Source organism: Diachasma alloeum, unplaced genomic scaffold (assembly GCF_001412515.2).
Source record: "Diachasma alloeum isolate Michigan unplaced genomic scaffold, Dall2.0 Dall_scaffold_00279, whole genome shotgun sequence".
NCBI classification, from domain to species: domain Eukaryota; kingdom Metazoa; phylum Arthropoda; class Insecta; order Hymenoptera; family Braconidae; genus Diachasma; species Diachasma alloeum.
This window is the reverse complement of record NW_021680418.1, coordinates 116,898-144,253: the sequence shown is the minus strand read 5'-3', so window position 1 is coordinate 144,253 and position 27,356 is coordinate 116,898. Positions and strand designations below refer to the sequence as shown.

At 35.9% G+C, this 27,356-nt stretch overlaps 2 protein-coding genes and 1 long non-coding RNA gene across 3 annotated transcripts; 1 reads left to right on the top strand and 2 right to left on the bottom strand.

Annotated features, from left to right (window-relative positions):
* Window positions 1-202: 202 nt before the first annotated feature.
* On the top strand, window positions 203-24,609 carry LOC107038301 (kinesin-like protein KIF19). Its single transcript, XM_015257329.2, has 15 exons — window positions 203-514; window positions 5,868-6,066; window positions 6,808-7,037; window positions 7,653-7,735; window positions 8,544-8,699; window positions 8,792-9,113; window positions 9,896-10,079; window positions 11,314-11,526; window positions 18,693-18,992; window positions 20,023-20,172; window positions 20,257-20,472; window positions 21,230-21,705; window positions 21,820-21,995; window positions 22,448-23,153; window positions 24,293-24,609. The coding sequence occupies exons 1-15, from the start codon at window positions 435-437 to the stop codon at window positions 24,396-24,398; spliced, it is 3,597 nt and encodes a 1,198-aa protein (XP_015112815.1). The 5' UTR covers window positions 203-434; the 3' UTR covers window positions 24,399-24,609.
* Window positions 7,518-8,594, bottom strand: LOC114841236. The gene is made up of 2 exons (XR_003783061.1): window positions 8,526-8,594; window positions 7,518-7,733 (listed from the first exon to the last, which is right to left on the bottom strand). It is a non-coding gene; the product is annotated as an uncharacterized LOC114841236 (long non-coding RNA).
* Window positions 24,468-27,356, bottom strand: LOC107038182. The gene is made up of 4 exons (XM_015257107.2): window positions 27,250-27,356; window positions 26,953-27,172; window positions 25,133-25,651; window positions 24,468-24,647 (listed from the first exon to the last, which is right to left on the bottom strand). The coding sequence occupies exons 1-4, from the start codon at window positions 27,354-27,356 to the stop codon at window positions 24,468-24,470; spliced, it is 1,026 nt and encodes a 341-aa protein (XP_015112593.1).

Genomic DNA, 27,356 nt, shown 5'->3' with positions numbered 1-27,356 from the left:
TCAATGAACAGTGAAAAATGGGGAAGAATAATAGGCTGTCATGTGCTCCCTAGACTCGCCGAACTCCTTAATTCACCAACTGTTTGTGGAGTACACGTGAGGGCAATTAAAGTATTAATTTTCCTCTCGAGGTGTACATAATACCCACTTTGTGCCATCTCGACTGTCGTCTGAGATGCCTTTTTAAACGTTTATGTGTGAGGTGAGCAAGCAGTCGATTGCCGCAAGGGGAAATTAAACATTTGACTTTGGCGCTTGACTACGCAAGCAAATGGTTAAAACCAAAACAAGTGAGATAATTTAATTCCCGGAGTACCGGCATCAGTTACAGTCAGCCAGTGCTGCTGTTCACATTCTCTACTAATCTACCTGTTCCAATTTTTTTTAATGTACTCGACGAATTTTTTACTACGATTTGTTTTTTACTCATAAACATGAAAAGAGGCAGATTATTGGTGGAAATATGTCTCGGGTTGTTGTGTGTGATGCAGCATTCAGTGATCAATGCACGAAAGTAAGTAATTGTTACGAATTGAATTGAATTGTTGAATTGAATTGAGCGAATGATGAAAGGAAATTATTCAGGAAGACGAGAATTTTTGTCTCCATTTGAGAATGAGGATTTATCGGTCTTTCGGGACATTTTTTATGTCTGAAGACATCCTCTACAAATTTTGGCGGCTTTTTTTATTTTGGCCGAAATGTGACGGAAATCAATTTAAGAAAATACGAAAAATCGCCGGACGTTGGGTTTGAACCCACGACCTTTAGGTTTCCAGTCTGAGCGTTTGCACACGTGGCTATCCCTCGGTATTCTCTTCAAATCTCTCTATTCAAGATTTTTAAACGTGCTCTTCAATTCAGTAGCCAAGCGGTAAAACGGTTCAAGCCGATTTTGACTGTTGATCGGTTTTCAGTGAATATCTCGGAATCTAAGGCAGATAGCGAAATTTTTGTTATAACTTTTTTGTAGAGCGACTTGAGAGCTACGAAAAAGGTGGTTACGAAAATTTCGCTATCTCCCTTTGATTCCGAGATATTCCTCGAAAACTCAGCTGAGAGCCAAGTCGACTTGAATTTTTCGTTTCTAAAAATTAATATCGAGCAATTATTCTTGAAAATAATCGTCAGTTTGCTCAGTGTGATGCCTCAATAGACCTTTCTGTTCTGGAAATCTAGGGAAAATATTTATTCCGTTCGTCGAACTGAAAAATCTCCAGAAAAATAATAAAAAATTGTGATAAATATTGACGTTTAAGATGACATACATTTGAGCCCTCAAAAATGATGATTTATCTGTAAATTCGGTAAAAGTGTCGGGAAATTAGTGACTCTCAGGATGAAAATGTGACAAATGCACGAAGTAATTGTTACGAATTACAGAATTAATCAAATGACGAAAGGAAATTATTCAGGAATTATTCATTGTTGAATAATTTCCTTTTCGACTTGAGAATGAGGATTTAAGTCTTTGAGTCTATTTATTCTTTATTTACGACTGAAACATAATTTCGTGACAGTGACACAGGTAATGTGGCTGCGGTACACCACACATTTTAAAACCCAGTAATAAATTATTTCGGAAGTTATCATTAATTCAGATTTAGTGAGGTCTTTCCACGATTACTAGTGCATGACAATGCGTCCTTCTCTCCCAGGTTTTAACGTAAAAAAGATTACCCCCAAGGTCTCGATGGAAATGTTTATAACGGTTAAATAAATGCAAGGTCATTAATACGTTTAATGACGGGGGGATTGAGGAAAAAGTGAGAACAATGAAATTATTCCGAATTCTCGGAATTTTTTCACAGGTCATTGGAAATTTTTCGCATTTCGGTGATTTCACCTGTGCAAATGCTACCGTGAGGAATTTTTGGGGATCAATTGTTAATAGATAAGTCATTTCATTCGGAACTCAGAGTCAATGCTGGCCTGAAAAACAAATGGGTTCACCTGTTTGAACTGAGTCACAATGTTTGAGACTGAATAATTTTATCAGGGAATCATTCGAGCTTCTTTATCTACTGTGGGCGACGAAAATTCTGTTTGCTGGAGTTTAAAAACGCAATCATGAGCTGTCAGCGCAGCATCATGGAACGTTCGTCATCCCATTTCTTTTATTCTTTCCTTTTTTTAATTAAAGACATCCAAGACATCCAAGTCTGCTCTAAATTGCGGGAGAAAAATTTGTAAAAAATCATGAATGAATATTTAGAGTCAATCAAATTACATTTTGCACAGAATTATTATTTTTTTAAACATTCGTTATTTGTAAATAAATAAAATAGTTTAAATTGTTTAAACTTATGGAAATCTTTTTTTTTAGGTGTGAAATCGATTTCTGGTAAAATTCTGAATGTAAATAAATTTGTTGCGATTCCGCACAAATGGCTTTTATGGTGGAAATTGCTGGTAATTTGAGAAAAAATGCAATTTTTTAATTATTTCATCAATTTTTCTTCAAAAGCAAACTTTTTAATTTTTTTTTGCATTTACCGATTGTATTATTTAAATAAATATTTTAAAAATCTGAAAAAACATTAAAAAGTTTACGTTTGAAGGAAAATTAATGAAATAATTTAAAAAGTGCAATTTTTGAAAATTACGAGCATTTTCTGTAAATAACTTTTAAACAATCAATGGTAAATATCTAGTTTAGCTTCTTTTCTAGTAAAAGCATTTGACTGGAGAAAAAATTGCCAATATCCTTGAAAGGACAATCGGCGTGCGGAGAAATTGTGAATAAATATTCTAGACGAGAGAACAATGAGATTGTAATTCTAATAAATAATGATCAATTATCCCAATAATTATTTCAAGCAAATTCATTTACACAAAACAAATATCCTTGAAACAACCGAATGCCGAAAATTTCCACGTGAAATCTCTGTCTGAATTCGCAAAAATATTTGATTGACCCAGATAATTTCTTTATTTCGTCATTTATAATTTTTTTAAAACCTTTTCTCTCAAATAATTTAAATAATTTAAATGCACGAAAACTTACGCCTTTTTGACATTAAGAAGCACAGCTTTGCTGCATGTTTTTCTATCGAAAATTTTCTACAGAAAGGAAAATAAAATAAATAAAGGATTATTTTATAGAAAAAACAGAATTTAATCTTTCTATACGAATTTTTCTATTCAGAAATTTTCTACCGAAATTCCTCGTAAAATCTCTGTTTAAATTCGCAACAATATTTGACTGACCCAGATAATTTCTTTATTTCGTCGTTTATAATTTTTTTAAAACCTTTTCTCTCAAATAATTTAAATAATTAAAATGCAAGAAAACTTACGCCTTTTTGACATTAAAAAGCGCGGGAGTTCCTTTTACAAAATTGAGTGAGAATTTTCCGAAAAAGGCAACAATTCTGTAAATCGATAATGAGCGAACTAATGAACTGCGAGGAATTCCCGCTCGAAGATCGGGAGAATAGTTAATTATTCAAACAAAAGTAATTACCGCAGACGCGTGGAGGCATAATGAGCATCCTGATGAATGGTTCTGTTGAACTTGCATTGTCAGTCCACTTGGTGCTATTGCACCGTTTCTATGACTCAGAAATTTCACAATTCTCACTAATGAACTCATAGTATTGTAGAAGATAATGACAAGTGTAATTCATTCATTCATTCCAGTCAATTAAACTGCGTGAGGAAAATTTGGAAAAAAATTGTGAATATTCAGCTTCTGTCAAATCACATTTTGCACAGAATTATTATTTTTCAAACACTCGTTGTTTTGGAAATAAATAATTGTTCAAACTTTCTGAATATGAATAAATTTGTTTCAATTCCGAACAAATTATTTTTGCCGTCCAAAATTGATTGTTTATAAATTATTTCATCCATCTTTCTCCAAAAGTCAACTTTATAATTTTTTTCAGTTAAAAAAAATGTTTCCCAAAGGTTCAATGCAAACTTTAAATAATAAAAACATTGTAAAATAGAAAAGCATTTCACAGGAAATGAGAAGTCAATGAATTTCTATTTTTTCTACCGAATATTCTTCGGAAGAAATTCTCAGCTGTTTTAAAAAAATTATAACAAATGAAAATGAAATTAATTTGCATAAAAAAAAATTTCAAAATCTTGCGATATAAATCTACGCAACATACAACAGAATAGAATATCAATAGAATTCCGAAAGAATTCAACAATTTGTTAGTGAATTACAACATATTGTTTGAGAGATATTTTTCAGAAAATTCGTTCTCAACGATTACCGGAAAAAAGATGATTAAAGTTAATTGAATTGCTGCTTAAAAATTCATTTCAATTCTTTTTTCCATAAAGTTGAAGGTCGGCGACAATATTAGAATCGTTTGCCCTCGAGACCTCGGCTTTTAACGATTACTGAAAAGATGATAATTAAAATTGATTGCACTGTGACTAGAAAAAAAATTTTAATCTTTTTTTAAAATCCGGTGACTATACATCACCATTTGTGATCGAGCTACGCAATTCCATAATTGGCTTTTCATATCGAGCCCTATTAACCCCGTATGAGTCTCAAAATTGTTACTGCGTCATTAATCAGGGTTTAAACATCTAATGTTAATGCCCTTTTGATTCTATCACGATAAGACAATAATGGCGCAATTTGTTGGTGATTTTGGACATATTGTTTGTGAGATATTGCTCTGAAAATCGGTTTTTAACGATCGGAGAAAAAACAATTATCGAAATTGACTTGCGGTTGTGAAATTAGTGAAAATTCGTTCTTAATGTCGTGTTTAGTGTTCTTCGTCATTAAGTTACATTACATTATGCAATAGCATGGATCACTTTTTCATATCAGAAACTCTATTAGACGGGAAATGATCATGGGAATAGTAATTTTTCCATTGGTCAATAACTAATTATCTTCAAAGATGAATGTCAATGTCCTTTTAATTCAGCGGATCATGAATTCACCTGAATTTCCCTGATTTTCCTGAATTTTCGGGGAATTCAACTGAAATTTATAGCTCGCATTGATTTCTTCGCCAATTTGTGAATTTGCAAATGAATGAATATGAATTCCTGAAAATTTTAAGTCTAACTGAAAATTCTATTGGATTTCTATTGAAGTTCTATTGATTCTATTGAATAATTCCGCAGCTTCACTACATGTTTTCCGATGCAATAAAATAATTCTAAATTCTCAATTTCCAAATGCCGAAATTCATGAAAAATTTGAAGTTGAACTGACAGTTCTATTGGATTTCTATTGAAGTTCTATTGATTCTATTGAAGAATTCCGCAGCTTCACTACATGTTTTCCGATGCAATAAAATAATTATAAATTCTGAATTTCCGAATGTCGAAATTCCTGAGAATTTTAAATTGAACTGAAAATTGTAATTCGAAAGCTCTATTGGATTTTTATTGAAGTTCTATTGATTCTATTGAAGAATTCCGCAGCTTTGCTGCACGTTTCTCTGCAGAAAATTTTCTACAGAAAGGAAAATAAAATAAATAAAGGATTATTTTATAGAATTATTATTTTATAGAAAAAATAGAATTTAATATTTCCATACAAATTTTTCTATTGAGAAATTTTCTATAGGAATTCGTCGACATAAATTTCCCAATTTTCTTTACTCTTCATTACAATATAATAAAAAACAAAAAAAAATAGAGAATTTAAGCTGAGGAATGTCTATAGAAAATATCTCACTAGAATAAATTGTACAAATTGTTTTCTATAGAATATTTTCCATCGGAAAGGAAAACGCGCAGAGAAGCTGCGGAATTTTCAAATAGAATCAGCCAAAAGCCAACAAAAAATTCAGTAGAAATTCAGTGAAATTTTTTAGCGAGTTCTCCGGAAGTTTATTTTATCTATACTTTATCCCCTCATTCTACACATTTGTCAACAGACCCGTAGAAGATGGTACATGCCCGACCTTCAACTCAATGAGTACATTGACACAAACGGAATTGCTTCAGGAATTGACAAACGATTGCCGCTACGACAAAATGGTCAGGCCACCGGGTGAGATCAATGCGAGTGACCCGATTCATGTCGTGTGCAGGGCCAACATATACACCATAAAGTCTAATATGGCTAAGACCCTCGTAAGTACTTTGTTTACATTTTTTCTCACCTGCGAAGGAATTCAATTGAAAACCCGAGTATTTGCTGGGAAATTTTGTTGAATCTCTAAATAAATTGCGCTATTTTTATTTATTCTATTGCGCTGAAAATATTCTACAGAAATTTCTAAAACTTTTGCTTGATTTTTTTTGAGAACAAAAAATTGAAATGAAATAAAAATTGAAAAATTGAACTTCTGTGGGATGAAATGAAATTTATTCCATAGAATTGGCTGGAAAATTCTATTACATTTTCAATGGAATTTTTATCTGTGCGTTTTTTTAAAGAAATGTTCATTGGAAAATATTAAATAGAAAAATCAATATAATTCGATTTTTCCATACAATTCATTCCATTAACACGTTTTCTATAGAAATTCCTCGGCTTAAATTTTCCAATTCTTTTGTTTGATTCTTTTCAATTAAAAAATAATAGAAATAGAGTGGGAAAGTTGGAAAATTTATATCGAGGAAATTCTATAGAAGATGTGTCAATAGAAAAAAATTCGTATCGAAAGGCAAAATTCTGAAATTGAAAATCTAGACTTTTTTCCATGAAAAAAACGAATAGAAGTTTTTAATAGAAATTCCATAGAAGTTCTTAGAGAAAGCGCAAAGTTTTCATTCACTTTTTATGCGTCATAAAATAATAACCCCAGGAATAGAAAAATGAAAAAAATTAACACCGATATATTTCATCTTCGTGACGCATTTTACGAGTAGCAATTCGACGTGCACATGATGCTTCAATTCCGCTACCGAGATCCGAGGTTGAAATTCTCGGACGTAGCGCCCCATTTCACCCAAATTTACGGCGGAAGAACTACCCACGATCTCATCTGGACACCAACGGTCTACGTCGCTAATGAAAGGAGCTCCGCAATTATGGGCAACGGTGTTAAGGATTTGCTCGTGTCTATCGATCCCACTGGCATGGTTATTTTAAATACCAGGTGCAGTAATACTTTTATTCGGGGGAGAAGTATTGTTGTTCATGAATCTATTACACGCACGAAGAAAATTAATAGAAAAACCTAGCGAATTCGCTGGCCAATTCTATTGGATTTCTATTAGTTTTTGGCTGATTCCATTGAAATTTTTAATAGAATATATTCTATAGAAATTTCTAGAGAGATGAGCTCTACAGAATTTTCTCGACTCTAATTTTCTATTTTTTGAAATTCCATTTTCCTTTTTTTCATTGAGAAAATTAAAAAAAGAAACGGGAAATCTCCAAGGAAAATATAGTAATATTAATATTATTCACTTATTATTATTATTTTTATTATTATTTCATTTTATTTTGTGGTAATATTTTACCGAGGAAATTCTATAAAAAATATCTCAGTAGAATCGACCAAAAACTAACAGAAAGTTCAGTAGAAATCCGGTGGAATTGTCCAGCGAATTCGCTGGTTTTTTCTATTAAATTCTTTCGATGACAATTACTTTATTTATTTTTAATTCTTATAGATGACTCATTAATTCCGAGTGATGTTCTTAATTTAATTTCCGGAGAACAGACTTTGTTTTACATTTTGAGGATCAAATGATGATTTCACTTTCAGGCTTGAAGTTACTCTGAATTGCGGATTGAGACTTGAAAAATTTCCGTTCGATGTTCAGGAGTGTCCACTGGTGTTCGAAAGCTGTAAGTAGATAATCATCGTGGGAATAAAAGTCATTATGCCAAAGATTTTTTTAGCAATTTTCTTTTTATCGAAAATGTCCAATAGAGTCCATTCCATAAAAAAATCAGGAGAAATCCTTTTTTCTATACAACTCCTAGTGAGACATTTTCTATAGAAATTCCTCGACTTGAATTTTCAAAGTTTTTCTCACTCAATTTTTCTCCTCTTCTCACTAAAAAAATCTAACAAAAAAACCTAGAAAATTAGATTCGAGTAATTTCTGTAGAAATTATCTCAATAGAATAAATTTTATTAAAAAATCAAATTCTATTCATTTTTTTCTATTCAGTTTTTAGTCGAATTCGCTAGGTTTTTCTACGAAATTTTTTCGCGATAACAACGTGATTCTATGGGTTTCTATAGAATTTCTATTGCAATTCTATTGAAAAATTCCATTTGTTTTATGCGCCGATCCTATTGGATGTTCAATAAGAAAAAGTCAGTAGTTTTCGCATTTCCGTTTCAATTTTCCTCTTAAATTTTTTCTATTAGAATTATTTTGCACAAAATTTTCCAAGTTTTTTCCGCTGCATTTTCTTTTGTTCTGCATTGTATAAAATTGATGCCCAAGCGTTCTTATAGGAAAAATCTCAAGAGAAAAAATTGAATGGAAATTCGAAATGTATTGACTTCTTATCGAATATCCAATAAAATCAGCGCAAAAAAATAGAATTCCAATAGAAATCCCATAAAATTCCAATAGAATTTTCTAGTGAATTCGCTAAATTTTCTATAGAAATTTTTCCATACGTGAATCCTCTCCTCCAGGGACTAACAGTGTTCAAGAAATGAAACTGGACTGGGACGAGTCGCCACTGGTAGTTGCAGACGAACTACATTTAACCGAATATCGACTGGTCGAGAAATGGGTCAATGGGACTGAGGTATCGTACACAGCTGCGCAACAGCATTACGGTCATTTCGGTAATGTCCACTAATTCAGAATCACAAGCCAAGCCGAACCACCAATTGGCCTCTAAATAAAAATCTACCCCCTGATGAACTGTATTTTTCAGCCGGCAATTTCAGCTCCATAAGCATCACCTTCAAGCTCGCCCGTGAAATGGGCTTTTTTGTTATGGATTACTACATCCCCTCGATATTGATTGTCGTGATTTCGTGGGTGTCATTCTGGCTACACATGGACGCCAGCCCTCCACGAATTGTTCTCGGAACGAATACAATTTTAGCATTCATGACACTGGCATCTAAAGTGGAGAATTCATTGCCCAAAGTTTCCTACATCAAGGCCAGTGAAATCTGGTTCCTGGGGTGCACTATTTTCCTTTTTGCTGCTATGGTCGAATTTGCATTCGTCAATACCATCTACAGGCGAAAGTATGTTCAATAGAATATTTTTTCTCCAGTGATTTTACAATTCAGTAGCGAAGTGGTAAAACGGTTTAAATCGATTTTTAATATGGGCCAGTTTTTAGTGAATATCTCGGAATCTGAGAAAGATAGAAATTTTTTTATTAAAACCTTTTTTATAGAGGACAATTTGCTCTAGAAAAAAGGTTATTACGAAAATTCCATTATCTCCTTTGGATTCGGAGATATTCTTCAAAAACTCAACTAAGAGATGAGTCGACTTGAACCGCTTTACCACTTCGCTACTGAATTTTATATTTTTGCCGTTTTCTATTTTTTTAAAACTTTTTGAGAGTAATCGAGAAAATTTCCGGATTTTCAAAAGCAATCGAGTGAACTTCTGAAAAAAGCTCCCAGCGTGATAAAAAAATTGAGGACATTATCTGACGATCGGAAAATTGAAAAAAAATCCCTGTTGTTCTGGAAAATTTGAAAAACCGAGGGTGATTATTACCCGCAACGCTATGGGGGTGCTCTGAATCACCATTCCATTCCATTCATTTTCAGAATGACGTCTATATCATCACCCTCAATTATTCACGTCGCTGACACCCCCAACATGACGTGAACGACCTAAAAATCTGTTTAAACAACGATAATAAATACTAATTCCGAATAATCAGATCGTGTCCCTCTCCCGTCGCTCCCGCCAGGGGACATTTCCCCTCAATTTTTCCGTTCGAATATTCAATATTTTTCCGCTGACATGTACAGTCAACATTTCTTCGTAATCTTTATTGATTTCCCAGGAAAAATGTGCCATTGAAGAAAGTAAACAGCAAATACATTCTGAAATCAACATTGACGCCTCATCTGGCTCGCAAACAATTCCAGAAAAATGCGACGAATCTCGAGCGATCGCGCTCCTGGTCCTCTCTGGACAAACCCGCCAGCGAGCCCGATTACAGTAGTCAGAATTACCTCACTGTTCATGTGAGTATTCACGCAGAAAGAAATTTTATTCACGGAGGGAAATATTCAGTAATAATTACGGAACAATTCACGTAATCCGCAATGGGGAGTCGTTTTCCGGCAATTTTTATAGGAATGGAAGAGAAGAAATCTGAAACGTTCAGTGAATTTTCAGGCTCATCACCCAACAAAGTACGAAATTGTCACGTAATTTTTTCCAGAGGAGTCAAATCTTACAGAAACTTGGCGACTTATTGTGCCTCGAAAATAAAAAATTCTTGAACGTTCAACAATTTTTATGAAGCTGGTGAGTTATTTCTACGTTGCGTTCCGTAAAATTTCTCAGTCGTTGGGGAAAAATTACGGAACGACTTGTCCTCACAGCGGTGAGTCATCAGGCGGTTGGTTAATTTTTACGGAACAAATCGTTGAATTTACGTGGCGATTCGTACAATTTCAGTTCCGACTCACACTTTTTATTGAATTTTACTTCGCTCGCGGATTTCGCTTCGAAACGTAATTTTTACGTTTTTTCCGGGTAATTTTTATTGATTTTTTCTCTCCGTGAAACTCACAGGAAATTCGATGGAAAATTCTGTTGAATTTCTATTGAACTTCCATTAGTTTTTGCCGATTCTATTGCACAAGTCCGAGGCTTTACTGCGCGTTTTTAATCTAAAATTTCCAATAGAAACTATTTTACAGAAAAATCAGTAGAATTTCGTCTTTCTATAAAACCTTTTTTGAGAAATTTTTCACTCCATTTTTTTCATCTTTTCATTGGAAAAAATCAAATCCAAAAAAAAATTGAGCCGAGAAATTTCTACTGAAAATATCTCAATGGACGAAATTGCATGGAAAAATTGAATTAATTAAATAATTAATAATAGGGGAGGGTGGGGCAAAACGGCCCCCCTTCAATTGTCAATAACTTGTGAATGACATTGTGAAAATTCCCAGTTTCAACTTCATTTTGAAGATAATTTTTCATTCTTCAAAACGAGCTCTAACTCATCCCAATCGGATTATTGAATCGGAAAATATTGACGATTGAAGGGGGGCCGTTTTGCCCCATCCTCCCCTAATTAATAATTAATTTCTTTCATAAGCAATTAATTATTACTATTTAATTGATTTCTTTAATGGAATATTTTCGATTAAACATTCTTATTGCAAAAAACGAGGAATGTTGGGGATAAAATAAACAAATAAATAAATAAATAAGTGAATAAATAAATTGACACCTGATTTGCAGAGTTTTCCAAGTACGATAAACATCCCCTCAGTGAGGATAGACGACGAGGAGAAGCCTCAGGAGCTGTCGAGCAGCGTGATGACGATTGACAGTGTCGCTACACCTTCACCAGGAAATGGCCCAGTGCGGCGACCGACTCTAGCTAAACTCCACAACTTCACGACAATGACTCCACAGGAAATCGCCCAGTGGATCGACAAGAGGAGCAGAATTGTCTTCCCAGCTGCTTTCTTGATTTTTAATATTCTGTACTGGTCTTTTATATGGATATAAATATTTTTCACCAATTTCCCCAGCAATTATTCATTAACCCACATGTTCTTACATTATTTATCGAAAAACCCGCGAAACTGAGGCAGAAAATCACTGGAAAATATCTCATACAGAAGCAGAAAAATCAAAATCTAGTCATTATCTATTATAGAAATTTAATCCTATTAAATATCTGTTGTGGAGAGGACTTCGACCGAATTATTAACTTGTATTTTAATACAAATTAAAAATATTAGAATTATTTTGTTTATAAATTGAATATCGGTCGAAAAATCGCACGACAGAGATGAACATTTATTCGACAAACATTTTCGTCGACAGTTTTCAACGAAAAACATTTTTCCTAGTTTTTTAATTTCAATTTTAATTTTTAACTTTATCGCACGTCGCAGCAGGGCGCGACTTTGAGGGGCCATGCAACCCAGAGCAGACCAAAGATCCTCCGATTTTTTATTACTCTCTCCCACGTAACTACTGCATAAGAATTGTCCATTTTTTACGAAACATGAATGAAAGACGTCTGAATGAAAATTACTCATTCTCGGGGACTCTAAAAACTCTAGTATCAACTATAAATAAACCGCGTGATATAGTATTTCCTCAAAAACTAGCCTCAGAGGTCCTTCACCCTCGCGACGTCAAAAAATGGAATTTATTTTTTTAATCGTGTCTGATCAGGAGAATTCGTTTTCTAAATCATGTCATTTCCCCTTTTCAATTAGGACAGAAAACAAGGGGAAATTGCTTTTGTCTCTATATATTATAGCTGCTTTTCACAATTCACTATACAATTCGCTAAACAAGTCTATTGAAATATTTAATAGAAAAAGTCCATAAAATTCGATTTTTCCATAGAATTTCCTCGGCTCAAATTTTCTAGTTTTTTTAAATTCTATTTTTCATGTACAAATTTGTGAGGGAGTTTGTCTCCTGATAAGCAATAAATAAATAAACAAATAAATAAATTAATAATAATAATAATAATAATAATAGTATTTTCTTTTCATAAAGAAAATCAACCAAAAAAATTTGGAAAATTTGATCCGATGAAATTCTACGCCAACATCTCAATAGAATAAGTTGTATAGAAAAATAGAATTTCATATTTCGAACAAAAACTAACAGAAACGAATAGAAATCCAATAGAAATGCCTGAGAAATTCGCTAGGTTTTCCTAATAAATTTTGGTCATGCCTTTTTTTTACTGAAAAAACACGCGAAAAAAATGAAGAAAGTGCCGGACTTCACCTCATTTTCCGGACTCTACGACTGGATTTTTGCCTGACGCACATTTGAGAAAACCTCAGCTAATCTATCCTCCCCCGTGTAATAACACCCTGTACAGGTTGCGTGAGTCACGAAAATTTCTCGAGTCCCCCGAAGGTGACGACCTTCGTCACTTCCCGATAAAAGGACTCACCTCAGTGTATTTTTGGGGCCACTCAGGCTGGCCATTGAAACAAGGGGTAAAATATACCACCCCCCGTTTAAATGTACCCGGAAGATTACAGAACTGAGATTAGCATCTCCATTGTACGGGAGAGCACGCACGTAATGGGTGGGTTTCTGTATTCCATTGGCCTACACCCAATTACGAATTCGTGTCGACGAAATGGAGAGCAAGGATGACTAGAGAAGAAATTTTCTATTCGCGAGGGTTGCACTGGTGACGCTATAGCCGCCCTCAATTCATCGCGCTGTGATATCGACAGGGGAATTTATAATTATCCGAGAGTGAGTCTCGTTGGAGTAGGGCTGTCGTCAATGTCAATGATTTCATTAATGTAAATGAGGGTCAGGACTTGTTGAGGTGGCCAGGGACAGAGAATTTCAATCTTCAATGGCAGCTCGATATTTTTTTTTAATTGAGACGAATAATTCTTGTTCCCGACTTTTTTATTTTTTAATCGAAGCCTAAAGGTGCTCTCTGTTTTCAGAAGTATTGTGATTTCATCTTTGGTTCCCGGTTGAACAAATCTGTTGTTCTAACAGATTTTGATTAAATGAAAAGGTGAATAGAAATCCGGTAGAATTGTCGAGCGAATTCACTAGGTTTTTCTACGAATTTTTTTCCTCGCGATAACTTCTCCAGCTGTTTAAAACGAAATATTTCCTTTAATAAAAAATCGAGTGTAACGTTTTTTGAAGCCAATCTATTCGGCTAATTGTGTCATTAGATTTTCCTTCGAAAAACTTGATATTAAATTCCGGAAATTTTTATCATGTTCTAATCCCACTGAAATTTCAGGAAATCTTGTCATTGAAAATTCAGAATTTCGTGGAAAAATCAAACAGAACTCCAAATTTCCGTTCCATTTTTCCCCGAAAATGAATAGAAAACCAGAAAATTCTGGTAAATATATTCTTCAATTTTCAGATTCGAATTCAGTGACACTGAATTCGAATTAGAGGTGAAAAAATCATGAAATCTCCGATTTCACTGAAAATTCAATACAATTTGACACTGAATATTCATATTAGATCTAAAATTCAAATAAATTACGGAAAGAACAAGTCAATAGAATCAGATCTTTCAATACAACTTATTCCATTCAGATTTTTTTCTAAATCAAATTCTCTAAAAAAAATTATCAAATTCTCTAAATCAAATTCTCTATTTTTTGTTTAAAACGAAATATTTCCTTTAATAAAAAATCGAGTGTAACGTTTTTTGAAGCCAATCTATTCGGCCAATTGTGTCATTAGATTTTCCTTCGAAAAACTTGATATTAAATTCCGGAAATTTTTATCATGTTCTAATCCCACTGAAATTTCAGGAAATCTTGTCATTGAAAATTCAGAATTTCGTGGAAAAATCAAACAGAACTCCAAATTTCCGTTCCATTTTTCCCCGAAAATGAATAGAAAACCAGAAAATTCTGGTAAATATATTCTTCAATTTTCAGATTCGAATTCAGTGACACTGAATTCGAATTAGAGGTGAAAAAATCATGAAATCTCCGATTTCACTGAAAATTCAATACAATTTGACACTGAATATTCATATTAGATCTAAAATTCAAATAAATTACGGAAAGAAAAAGTCAATAGAATCAGATCTTTCAATACAACTTATTCGATTCAGATTTTTTTCTAAATCAAATTCTCTAAAAAAAATTATCAAATTCTCTAAATCAAATTCTCTATTTTTTGTTTAAAACGAAATATTTCCTTTAATAAAAAATCGAGTGTAACGTTTTTTGAAGCCAATCTATTCGGCCAATTGTGTCATTAGATTTTCCTTCGAAAAACTTGATATTAAATTCCGGAAATTTTTATCATGTTCTAATCCCACTGAAATTTCAGGAAATCTTGTCATTGAAAATTCAGAATTTCGTGGAAAAATCAAACAGAACTCCAAATTTCCGTTCCATTTTTCCCTGAAAATGAATAGAAAACCAGAAAATTCTGGTAAATATATTCTTCAATTTTCAGATTCGAATTCAGTGACACTGAATTCGAATTAGAGGTGAAAAAATCATGAGATCTCCGATTTCACTGAAAATTCACTACAATTTGACACTGAATATTCATATTAGATCTAAAATTCAAATAAATTACGGAAAGAAAAATTCAATAGAATCAGATCTTTCAATACAACTTATTCGATTCAGATTTTTTTCTAAATCAAATTCTCTAAAAAAAATTCTCAAATTCTCAAAATCAAATTCTCTATTTTTCCTCTGCGCCAAAAAATCCTTCAAAAAACTGCTTTCACCTTCCGAGACCTTTAAAAGCTGCTCACTACCCTTGACTCGCCTCGCGCCGTTCGTCTCCGCGTTCGAATTTATTTGCGGAAACCATAAGAATATCATTAGCTTCAAATGCCCGCCAGAATGGCCCTATCGACCCGCCACTTTGATGTAGTTCTTCTGTTCCGTCCGCAATTTATTCACCACTCCTCCGATGAGCTCGGTAAGTAGCCATCGCTAACTGGCATTGCTGAAAAATTAACGAATCGAATTACGAGAACCTCCAGCTGGAAATAAAAGCGCCACTTTGTCGGCAGGAAGTTGCAGTGCCCGAAGATAAACGTCTCATATTTTAGCATTAATCGAGGTAACGGGACGTCCCCGGGCGAAATTTGACATTGATAATTGGAAATGAGTGGGTATGGGGCTCATTACGCTGACGATAATGGCAAGAGTGATGTTTACGTCGGAAAAGCGCGGGCATAGGGGTGAAATCGAAAAGGGACGCGTGCCTCTGGGGGACTTGCGCCGTTGACGGTGGGCGGGTGGACGACAGGACGCTCTGGAGGACTCCTGGAGACCTCATCAGGGCAGTCGTGCGTGGATCGGCAGGCGATCGAGTCGCATCGAGCTGATTGCGATGCTCGAGGGGTTCCAACACCGCGGAGGGAATTCCCCGAAATTCTCCGCTCGCGACTGAGTTTTTTTTGGGAAATTTGTGCGGTTTTTTTGGGAATACATGACGGGCTCGGGTTGAAGTGCTTGGCGCATTAGTGTGAACATGACGCAGTGCAGCAGCGCGAGTGGCAGCACAACTAGCTCCAGCGGCAGTTGCCGGAGAGTTCCGAAGGACCGGTCCAGTCGGGCTATCGAGGAAAAACTTACGGTAAAATTGAGGAGCGCAGCGGTAAATCGGGCCGAGTCGATTTTGAGTATTGCCCAGTTTTTGGCGAATATCTCGGAATCTAAGGGAGATAGCCAAATTTTTGTTATGACCTTTTTTGTAGAGCCAACTGAGGGCTAGGAAAAAGGTCATGAGCAAAATTTTAGTATCTCCCTTAGATTCCGAGATATTCATTGAAAACTTAACGTCAACGGTTCGAGATCTAAATATTTCCCATTTTGAGTATTGCCCAGTTTTTGACGAATATCTCGGAATCTAAGGGAGATAGCCAAATTTTTGTTATGACCTTTTTTGTAGAGCCAACTGAGGGCTAGGATAAAGGTCATGAGCAAAATTTTAGTATCTCCCTTAGATTCCGAGATATTCATTGAAAACTTAACGTCAACGGTTCGAGATCTAAATACTTCCCATTTTGAGTATTGCCCAGTTTTTGACAAATATCTCGGAATCTAGGGGAGATAGCCAAATTTTTGTTATGACCTTTTTTGTAGAGCGAACTGAGGGCTAGGAAAAAGTTCATAAGCAAAATGTTAGTATCTCTCTTAGATTCCGAGATATTCATTAAAAACTTAACGTCAACGGTTCGAGAGTTGAATACTTCCCACATGAGGGCGATTTAAATCGTCAGAATAAAGTTCCATCGGGAGCAGATTTTACTCCACCGCTAGACGATTTTTAAAATGTTCAATTGAAAATATTGAAGAAAAAATAATGGAATCCGATTTTTCTACGCAACTTATTCTGTTGAACTGTTTTCTATAGAAATTCTTCCGCTCAAATTTTCGAAGGTTTTCGGTTGATTTTTTCAATGAAAAGGGGAGAAGAATACAGCGAAAATAACTTGGAAAATTTGTGTTGAATTCCGGTAGAAAGATGAAATTGAAGAGGATTTTCTCATCGATATCAACGGAATTGTTCACTAGAACATTCGATAATTCCAGAATATAACGGATTAAAAAAATTAATTCTACTAAATTTCGATTCGAATTCCATAAGAATTCTAACAAAAAGTCTATTTATTCTTTACGGCACCTCTTTTAAAAATTATGCGACTTCCCCGCATTTTCAAACAAATATTTGTCTATAGAAAAATATTTATAGATGTGAATTTTTCTGTATAAATTATTCTATTCAGATTTTTCCTATAAAAATTCTTTCATAATTTCTTCAAGTTTTCTTTCTTCTATTTTATTATTTATTTATTTATAAAAAAAACCACAGTCGTGGCCAATGACAGAGTTCAAATCTTCACATGGTAATCGCTTCGATTAAAATAAATAAAATTCCCATCATTTTACGTACAAAAAGTATAAAATGGCAAGTGTTACAAATTATTGAAAAATTTACACTCAAGAATTTCTATAAAAAACTAAAAATCTAGACTTTTTTCTCTCAAATGTTTCTTAAATTTTCATAATCTTTCATAGAACGGGTGCAAAAAAAACAAATAGAATTTTTCAATAGAATTCTCCCAGAACTTGAATGGAATTCTCGGAGTTCTACTAGAAATTCAGTAAAAATTCAAATAAAATAAAATAAAATACGTAAAATTTCTTGAAGAAGGCGCTATATTTCGCGGTTAAACTTTTTCACGCCTGAATTCCGCGGCGAATTCATTGTCAATAAGAGTGAGGGATGGCAGGCAAAATTTGTCACTGTGAATAATTTATGAAATAATAACAAATGAATTGAGTTGCGTGCACGAGGCTCGTTGAGATGTATCAGCGAGTGGCGAAGTGAGGCGGAGGGGTGGGATACCTGCAAAGAATTGATCGATATTGGGTCGTTGTGCCGGACGGACGTCTGACCGCTCAGTTTGCACACAAATTACCGCTGGGGGTTTGCAGGTCACCAGGAGGTTCATCGATTTTTGCCACACTCTCATGAATATTTTTTTCTTTTCTGGCTCGTGATCAGGTGGCGGTGAGGATCAGACCACTGGGCGATGGCGAGTCCGGCCCTCGGGTTATCCATGCTGTTAATAATAAGGTGACGATAATGGACACGAGATTGATTAATTCTTCGCACGTCAAATGAAATTCAGTGGAAAACCCTGGGAAATTCTAGTGGATAACCATTAGTTTTTAGCACACGTTATTTAAAAGATGAATGGATCAAGGGACGCAGTTGGGTCCCGTCGCCAAGAACGAGTGCGCGACTGCCTGTTATATACACTGAGAGAAAAACGACGAGTTCTCTATGAGAACTCGACGAGTTCATAATGTTTCCCAGTTTTTCTACTAAAAAAATAATTTCTTTCGAAATTTCGAAATTTTCCGGAAATTTCTAAAAACTGTTTTCTACTAAATTTTTTTTTTTAAAGCACATAAAAATTGCGGAACTTTTTGACAGAGCCAATGACAAATTAAAAGAACTTCAATAGAATTTCCTAGCGAACGCCTTAGATTTTTCTATTAGATTTCGTTGTCCGTGTGTAGAACTCGAAAAAATAGCTGAATAAATTAATTGACGTAATGATTGTGAGGATGATCATGTGTTGTCCACTCCAGATGGTAATGTTGGATGACCTGGAGGTAGATAAGCTCAAGCGAAGTTCCCCGCGCCAGTATCTGTACGATGTGGTCCTCGGGGAAGGCTCCACACAGGCGGACGTCTACGAGGGCACGACAAAACCCCTGGTCCAGGACATCATCGACGGTTTCAATGCCACAGTCTTCGCGTATGGGGCTACTGGTGCTGGCAAAACCCACACGATGGTGGGGAGTTCCGCGGAGCCTGGGGTCATGGTCCGAGCGCTCAATGACATCTTCCTGGCTAGTCGACAAGCCCCGGATAACGTCGATGTTCAAGTAATTGACGTTTTTTTTTTCAATTTTTAATTATCTCGTTTAAATAACTCGTGAATAAACAAATTCGTGAGTTGTTTCGGTGCCAGGAGATGGCATTTGTGGAAAATTTCATCCAAAATGAACGATTTTTTTTACATTTTTATTGAAACTAGTTGTTTTCGAAATAAATTTAAAAAATATTGAATTGTAATAAAAATATTGAAAATATTGAATTTTAATATTGAATTCTATGGGATTTCTATAGAATTTTTATTGAAAAAAATCGCAATTTTTCGATGCGTTTTTTTTACAGAAATGTTCAGTGGAAAATTTATAGAGGAAATAGATGGAATTAGATTTTTGTATAAAACTTGTCCTATTGATATATTTTCTACACAAAACTCAAATTCAATTCATTTGTCCTATGAAATTGATTCTGTTGTAGCATAAACCGAGAAAAGCTGCCGATTTTTTAAAATAGAATCAGAAGTATAGCCCCATTATATTCTATTGAAATATTTTCTATAGAAAAATATTGATATTTCCTGATATTAAAAATATTTTCTAAAAAATAGAGTAAAGAAGGTGCACAGGAAAATTTCTATAGGATTTCTATTGGAATTCTATTGAAAAATTCTATTGGATATTCAATAAGAAAAAGTCGATAGATTTCGAATTTCCGTTTGAATTTTCCTCTTAAATTTTTTCTATTAAAATTATTGAGCACAACATTTTCCAAGTTTTTTCCGCTGGATTTTGTTTTGTTTTGCATTGTAGAAAATTGATGCCTGAGCATTGTAGAAAAAATCTCAAGAGAAAAATTTAAGTAGAAATTCGAAATCTATTGACTTTTTCCTATCGAATATGCAATAGAATCAAACAAATGGAATTTTCCAATAGAATTCCAATAGAAATCCTGTAGAAACCCCATAGAATTCCAATAGAATTTTCTAGCGAATTCGCTAGAATTTCTATTGAATTTTTTCATACGCTTTAACACTCGAGTAATGCTCCTCCTATTGAACCCTAAACCCCGATTCCCCTGTTCCAGGTAACAATGTCATATCTCGAAATATACAACGAGAACATACGCGACCTGTTGAATCCCAGTACCGGTTACTTGGAGTTGCGTGACGAGTCTAGGGGTCGTAATGTTCAGGTCGCGGGTCTCACGGAGATATCAACGAATTCCACGGAGGAAGTAATAAGTTGCTCCTGCCTCCCTTCCCTCAAACAATCCCAAACACTTTTCCCCCGAGTAACAGGTTCAATTTGTTGATTGAAGGTGATGAAGTTGTTGCACCGGGGGAACACCGCGAGAACCGTCGAGCCGACGGCGGCCAACGAGACGTCATCGAGGAGTCACGCATTACTCAGTGTTTTGGTCAAGCAAACGACCAAACCCAAGTCAGGGAGGGAGATTGGACACCGGACGAGGGTCAAACAGGGAAAACTCTTTATGATTGATCTCGCCGGGTCGGAAAGGGCTAAGCAAACGAAAGTATGACTTTTTCAGCTGATGATCATGACAACTTGCACATCAGTAGCGAAGTGGTAAAGCAATTTAAAGTAGCTCTACCCTCTTGGTAAATTCAAAGATTATTGAAAACAAAAAAATTGCAGACAACTCGATTAGATTCGGAATTCTAATTTTTTTCTCAATTTAATTATCGTTTTGGTTTTTCAAAGATGAAATGTTTAAAAATCAGGATTTAACCTAGTGTATTATGTGAAAATCAACATTTCCATTGTAATTAAAATTTGATTTTTTTTCATTAGATGTGAAAAAATCAAGAATTTTTTTGACACCTCATAAAAAATAATCCACCGTTTTGCAAACTAATTTTATTATTTATTTATAAGAGGGAAATGTTTCAAAAACTGACTGGGTATGAATTTTTTCAAATTTTTTCCATGCAATTTATTTCAAAAATTTGAAAACTGAAAATATCCAAAAATACAGCACAGCCCGGCCGAAGGGTAGAGCTACTTTAAGTCGACTGATCTCCAAGTTGAGTTTTTGAGGAATATCTCCGAACCTAAGGGAGATAGCGAAATTTTCGTAATGACATTTGTTGCAGCTCTTAATCAGCTCTACAAAAAAGGTCATGACAAAAATTTTGCTATCTCTCTTAGATTCCGAGATATTCGTCAAAAACTGGCCAATACTCAAGATCAACTTGGCCCGGTTTACCGCTTCGCTACTGTATTGACTCATTAACTTCAATCAATCACAAAACCCAATTGATCTGACCTAGAACCAAGGAAAACGACTGCAAGAAGGTGGCCACATAAACAGATCCCTCCTGGCCCTGGGGAACTGCATCACAGCGCTCTCCTGCGGTGCAAGATACGTAAACTACCGAGACTCGAAGCTGACTCGTCTCCTGAAAGACGCCCTGGGAGGAAACAGTCGGACGGTTATGATTGCTCACGTCTCCCCCGTCGCCGCCCACCGGGACGAGAGCAAGAACACCCTCATGTACGCCGATCGAGCCAACAGAATCACGAACAAAGTCGAGAGGAACATTGTCGATGTTAATTACCACGTGTCTCAGTACCGGGACATCATAAGTGATCTGAAGAACGAGATCTCCAGGCTCAGGACGAAAATGCATGACTCGGATCGACCGCGATCCAACATCGACGAGCCGATTACAGAAGTTCAGTCCAACGATTTGAGAAGATTGAGAGAGAAAATTGTTTCTGTCTTCAAGGAGCAGATGAGATTGAGGTAAAATCGCAGATGAAAATAGTCATTCATTCATTCAATTAATGTAACCAGTAAATTTTGCTAATAGAACGGTATTTTGCGCTGTTTATGATTCATTCTATTGACTTCTGGCAGACGTAAATTGATGGAACTGGATAGCCACCTACTGGGTTTGAATATCGCGGGCGAGCAGCAGCACGCAATAATCGCCCACTGGGAATCCCGGAACAATAAACTCTACAGAGCGAGTAAAGACTCAACGAGAAGACGATCTAGTGCAGACAGTCAAGTCGAGGAGGTCGACAATGAAGGTAAGTCTAGTGGTTTTATATTTTTGATTTCAGAGTGTTAGTAAATTTTTAAATAAGAGCCTTGTTACTGTGAGCTGTGAGAAAAGTCTGCGCGACACTCCTCACGAACTTGGCTGGTAACTAAGTTGCCCTACAATCACATCGTTTTATCTCTTTTGTACCGAAGTAGAAGACGAATAGACTTGGTGAATTAGAGTAAAATAACAGTAGTTGAAACTTGAGTCAAAAGTGTCTGACTAGCTCAAACTCAGAGGTAAAACGAGTAGATAAAATGAATGAAAAGTTGAGTGGGAGATTGAGCAAGAGTCATTCTGAATGAGCAGAAGTCTCGCACGTGATTCTGAACTCCAACAGCTCAAATCAGCCCCGGCTGACTCAAACTAACTCAGACTATCTAAATTTTCGTGCAAGACAATCCTCTTGCTCATGCTTCTCCCTCTCCATTCCCTCAGACTCAACCGAAGAAGCCGAGATAGACGACCTAACCGTCCAACAAGCCTGGAACGAGCTATCAGAAATCAACAAAGAGCAAGAGCGATACTCAGAGCTGCGAGCCTTGACAGAGCGAGAGTTGGAAGCCTGCAGGCAGCGAAGTGCAAATCTAGAGGACGAGCTGCCCTCCCAAATAAATTCAGACCAGGAGCGAGAGCTGTTAGCGCTGATGCTCCGAGTGCATGAGTTGGAAGCCGACAAGATGATGCTGCAGAGTGAGAGGCTGGTGAAACAGCACGAATTGAGAAGAAGAGAATTATTGCTGTTGAGGTACGACAGACAGAGGCAGATATCGGACGAGATAATCACGAGACAGCGGAGGATCATGGAGGACGGCAAACTCGAGCTGCCGACAGATCTCCAGGGGCTCTACGTCATGTATCAACAGGAGATTCACGCAGCTGCCTACAACGACAGCAATCTCGTGGATTTGTCTGTCTCGTCGATGCTCTTCAATAACCGATTACCTCCGATTTCACGGAATGTCGAGGTCTTGGACGACAGCAGGATGGCCAGTAGCTCGACGGACTCTGATTGGGAGTCACCACTACCGCCGATTCCAGAACCCAGGGAAATCGAGAGCGTCATGGGACCCATTGTTAGACCTCTCGATTCACCGTCTCTGTTCAAATTTCCGCCGATCTCTTCGGCCGCGGCGAGAACAAGGTAATTTCTTGGGTTTATTCGAGGATGGTCATGCATGAAAACTTTCTTTTCATTCTTCCGTTCAGGCGTTCTTTCATTATTCGCAGAAATATTTGGTTTTAATTCTTCTGGGGATGTGAAAAATTGAGGCTCTTGAGAGGAAAGTTCCGCAAGTGAACATTGATCCAGGCCTGAATGTAGAGAGGAACAGGAAAGAGGAACATAAAATCATTTAAAATAAACCTATCTTGAAACGATTTTATAGATCTGAAAGCGTTTTGATGTGGCAAATTTTCAAAATAAATTATTCATTTCCGAATGGCAACAAAGATGCGAAAAAATCATGCAAATTCGCTATTAGTGAGGGAAAATAAACAAAATGCATTGAAGGAAATTATTTTCGAGAAAAAGTGTTAATATTTTCATTATTTAAATAAATAACGTTAAACTTGAGAGGAAAGTTCCGCAAGTGAACATTGATCCAGGCCTGAATGTAGAGAGGAACAGGAAAGAGGAACATAAAATCATTTAAAATAAACCTATCTTGAAACGATTTTATAGATCTGAAAGCGTTTTGATGTGGCAAATTTTCAAAATAAATTATTCATTTCCGAATGGCAACAGAGATGCGAAAAAAATCATTCAAATTCGCTATTAGTGAGGGAAAATAAACAAAATGCATTGAAGGAAATTATTTTCGAGAAAAAGTGTTAATATTCTCATTATTTAACTAAATAACGTTAAACTTGAGAGGAAAGTTTCGCAAGTGAACACAGATCCAGGCCTGAATGTAGAGAGGAACAGGAAAGAGGAACATAAAATCATTTTAAATAAACCTATCTTGAAACGATTTTATAGATCTGAAAGCGTTTTGATGTGGCAAATTTTCAAAATAAATTATTCATTTCCGAATGGCAACAAAGATGCGAAACTGACTCAGACCATTTGGTCTAATCTACTTGAATAAAAACTGATTCTTCTGCGATCTTCTGATAACGAGCTCAGTGCATAAAATACACCAAATATTCTAAAAAAGAAATTAAATAAAAAAATCAATATAAAAATATTAAATATTAATTGATATTAATTAATATTTTTAGTTTATTTTAAATATTTTTTATAAATATTCTTCACCTACTTTAGTATTCTTCACGTTCTAGGGACAATAAATTACGAAGAGTAGCGAGTGACAACAATGTGAGTTTGATAAAACCTTCGCGCGGAGGCAGATCCCGAGACACTGGAAAACTAGATTCCCGGAAATGACCCGGATGAAGGATAAAATAACTTTACGGATAAGATAAACTACACGTACCTGAAGACCAGCAGGCCCATTTAGGAAGAGTCTGAGTGCCTCTGACGACGTCTCTGTCTAGCTATGGAGTCAGTGGTGATGGAATTCCTCTCCCTATTGGATTTATTGAGGGCATCGATCATTGTCTCGACGACTTTGTACTGCATCTCGCCCGATCTCTTGGTCATCAGGGTTGGGCGTCGGCGTCTGGAGTCATGGGACTGTCCAAAAACACGTGAACACGTCACGCATGAAAAAATTTCATAGAAAAATCTGGTGAATTCGATAGACAATCCTATTGGATTTCCACTGAAGTTTCTATTCGTTTTTGGCCGATTCTATCGGCAAATTCCGCAGCTTATCTGCGCCTTTTCCATAGAAACGTTCGACGGAAAATATTTATAGAATTCAATTTTTCGACACAATTTGTTCTATTGAAATATTTTCTATAGAAATTTCTCGGCTCAAATTTCCCAATTTTTTTCTGTTCAGTTTCTTTAATGAGATCGTAATAAAAATAGTGGGAAAACCTTAGAAAATTCACGTCGAAGAATTCCTCTAAAAAAGTTCTATAGAAAGACGAAATTCCACTGATTTTACAAAATAGTTTCTATCGGAAATTTCCTGCAGAAAAAAGTGTGGATTCTTCAACAGAATTTTCTACCGATTTCCCCAGGTTTTTCTGTGAAATTTTGTGAATTGATGCCGCCTGCCTTACCTCCCCTATAACCCCGTAAGACTTGAGAAATTGATCGGCATGAGAGCCGACGGACGCCACGGTGACCGGCCCGATCGTCACCCTGGGCTCCTCTTCCGGTGAAGAGCCTCCAGTTTCCTTACTCATCGCATCGGTTTGGCGCCTCCAGGACTCCAGCCGCTCATCCCATTCGCGCTTCCTCTCTATCCAATAGTCCACCGTGTGGCCGTAGATCGAAGCCGATCTACGGCGCAATCTTCCTTTAGTAGATTTCTGAGGGCGAATGGATCGAGATCGGAATTTTTTATTGGAGAAAAATTCCTCGTAAATTCCCAACTGCGAAGTTACCTTCTCATTTTTCCTGCCAACATCCGTCCCAATGACGTCACTCTCCCTCAAATCCTCCATTTTCCGGGATATTTCGTTCAGGAGATTGTGAATGTGGCCGGAAACAATGGCTCGACAGTCCGGAGTCATTGATCGGGGGAATGTCACCGTCAAGTAATCAATCAGGCTTTCTCCGAAATTCTTGAAAATCCGGAGAGTTCACGAACAGTGAGACACGCGGGAATAAAATTTAACTCTAGATTGGTCACCGGGCGCGAGGCGGCGACTCTGGTCACCTCCGCGGGGATTCCCCGCCGTGTATCTAGGCTCTGGCGTTGCCGAATTCACTCTACACTGAGCGGGCGCGTTTACCGCGTTTTTGGCAACGTCGCGTGATGGGCAATTCCGTTTAACATAGGAAACAGTAATTCATCTGGTCGAAATTATTTGTTTTCTTCGGAAATTTCGGGAAATATGTTATTCTAAAAATTTGTATAATTCTTCAGACACTTCCGTTAAGGGGAAACGGAACCCCTGCGTTTATATGAATCTTTAGAATTTTTTTCTCCAGCAATTATTATTTTTTAGTCATTAAACTACGACATTGACTCAACAATGCGATAGTCGAGTCGATAGTAATTTTATTGATAGAAATTAATAATTGTAGGAGAAAACACAATTCTAAGATGTGATGTAGACTAAGGGGTTCCGTCTCCCCTTAATAGAGTCAATTTTTTTTTAATTTTTCCGGTTAGCCAGTCAATTGTAATTAATGAAAAACGACGCATGGCGGGGTTTCCTTCATATGATGGCGGCCAATCTAGGGTTAAGGATATTCAAGTATCTTTTGCACTTTAGATTTCACCTTTTATTAAACTTTCTATTTTTTCTCAGATTTTTAAAATGGTTTCTAACAGCTCAATATCGAAATTCGAATTCAGACCTGCAAAGTTTAAATAATAAAACCATTGTAAAATGCTCGGAAACTCAGGGTCAAATGTGGCTCAAATGAAAGCTCCGATGTTCGACTGCAAAAGTAGAAAAGTATTTCACTGGAGAAAAAATAGTAAAAGTACTTGGATATCCTTAATAGAAAAATCTAACGAATTCGCTAGACAATTCTATTGAACTGATCAACAGAAAATATTCTAGAGATTCCTCAGCTCAAGCAGTTCAACTTTTTTTCGTCCCATTTTTCCTTTTTCTTCATCAAGAAAATTCAACAAAAAACTTTATAAAATCAGAATTACTAAAAAATAAAAACAAAAATAAATAAATAAGTAAATTGTATTGAACTTGGAAATTTCGTAGAAAACATCTCAATAGAATAACTTGTTCAGAAAAATCGAATTCCATTGACTTCGTCGATAGAATTGTCCAGCGAATTCGCTGGGTTTTTCTGTGAATTTTTTTCCCACGCGGAATGCTGTCTCCATTCAAACCAACTATTTTGCAATGTATTTTTCATGAAAAAAATCTGTAAAAATGAATAAAGAAATTACAAACATATCCGAACGGTTCAACTCCATGTCCTTGTGGACCATCGCAATGTATCCAGTGATGTAGTCCAACTGATCGGGTTTTTTGTAGGAATCAAGTAGTAAATATCCCAGAGCCTCGATGATCAGCCGGAATTTGGCGCTCGTTCGAGCGTCCACCGACAGTGGAGCGTTCACATCGGTGGTGAAGTATTTTGAGTATTGAGCATGTGTTTTGCAGAAGCTAATGTTCAGAAATATAAATTTATTTGAAAGAAAATGTTGCTGGTGACTGGAGGAGGTTTGTGCGGCTCATGTTACCTTATGAAAAATAAATTGGCGTGATACTGAGGATTTTTATCGATACCCGACCACACTTGCTTCATTACCGAGTGATCATTACTGCTTCGGTGAGTTTTATTTCCCAT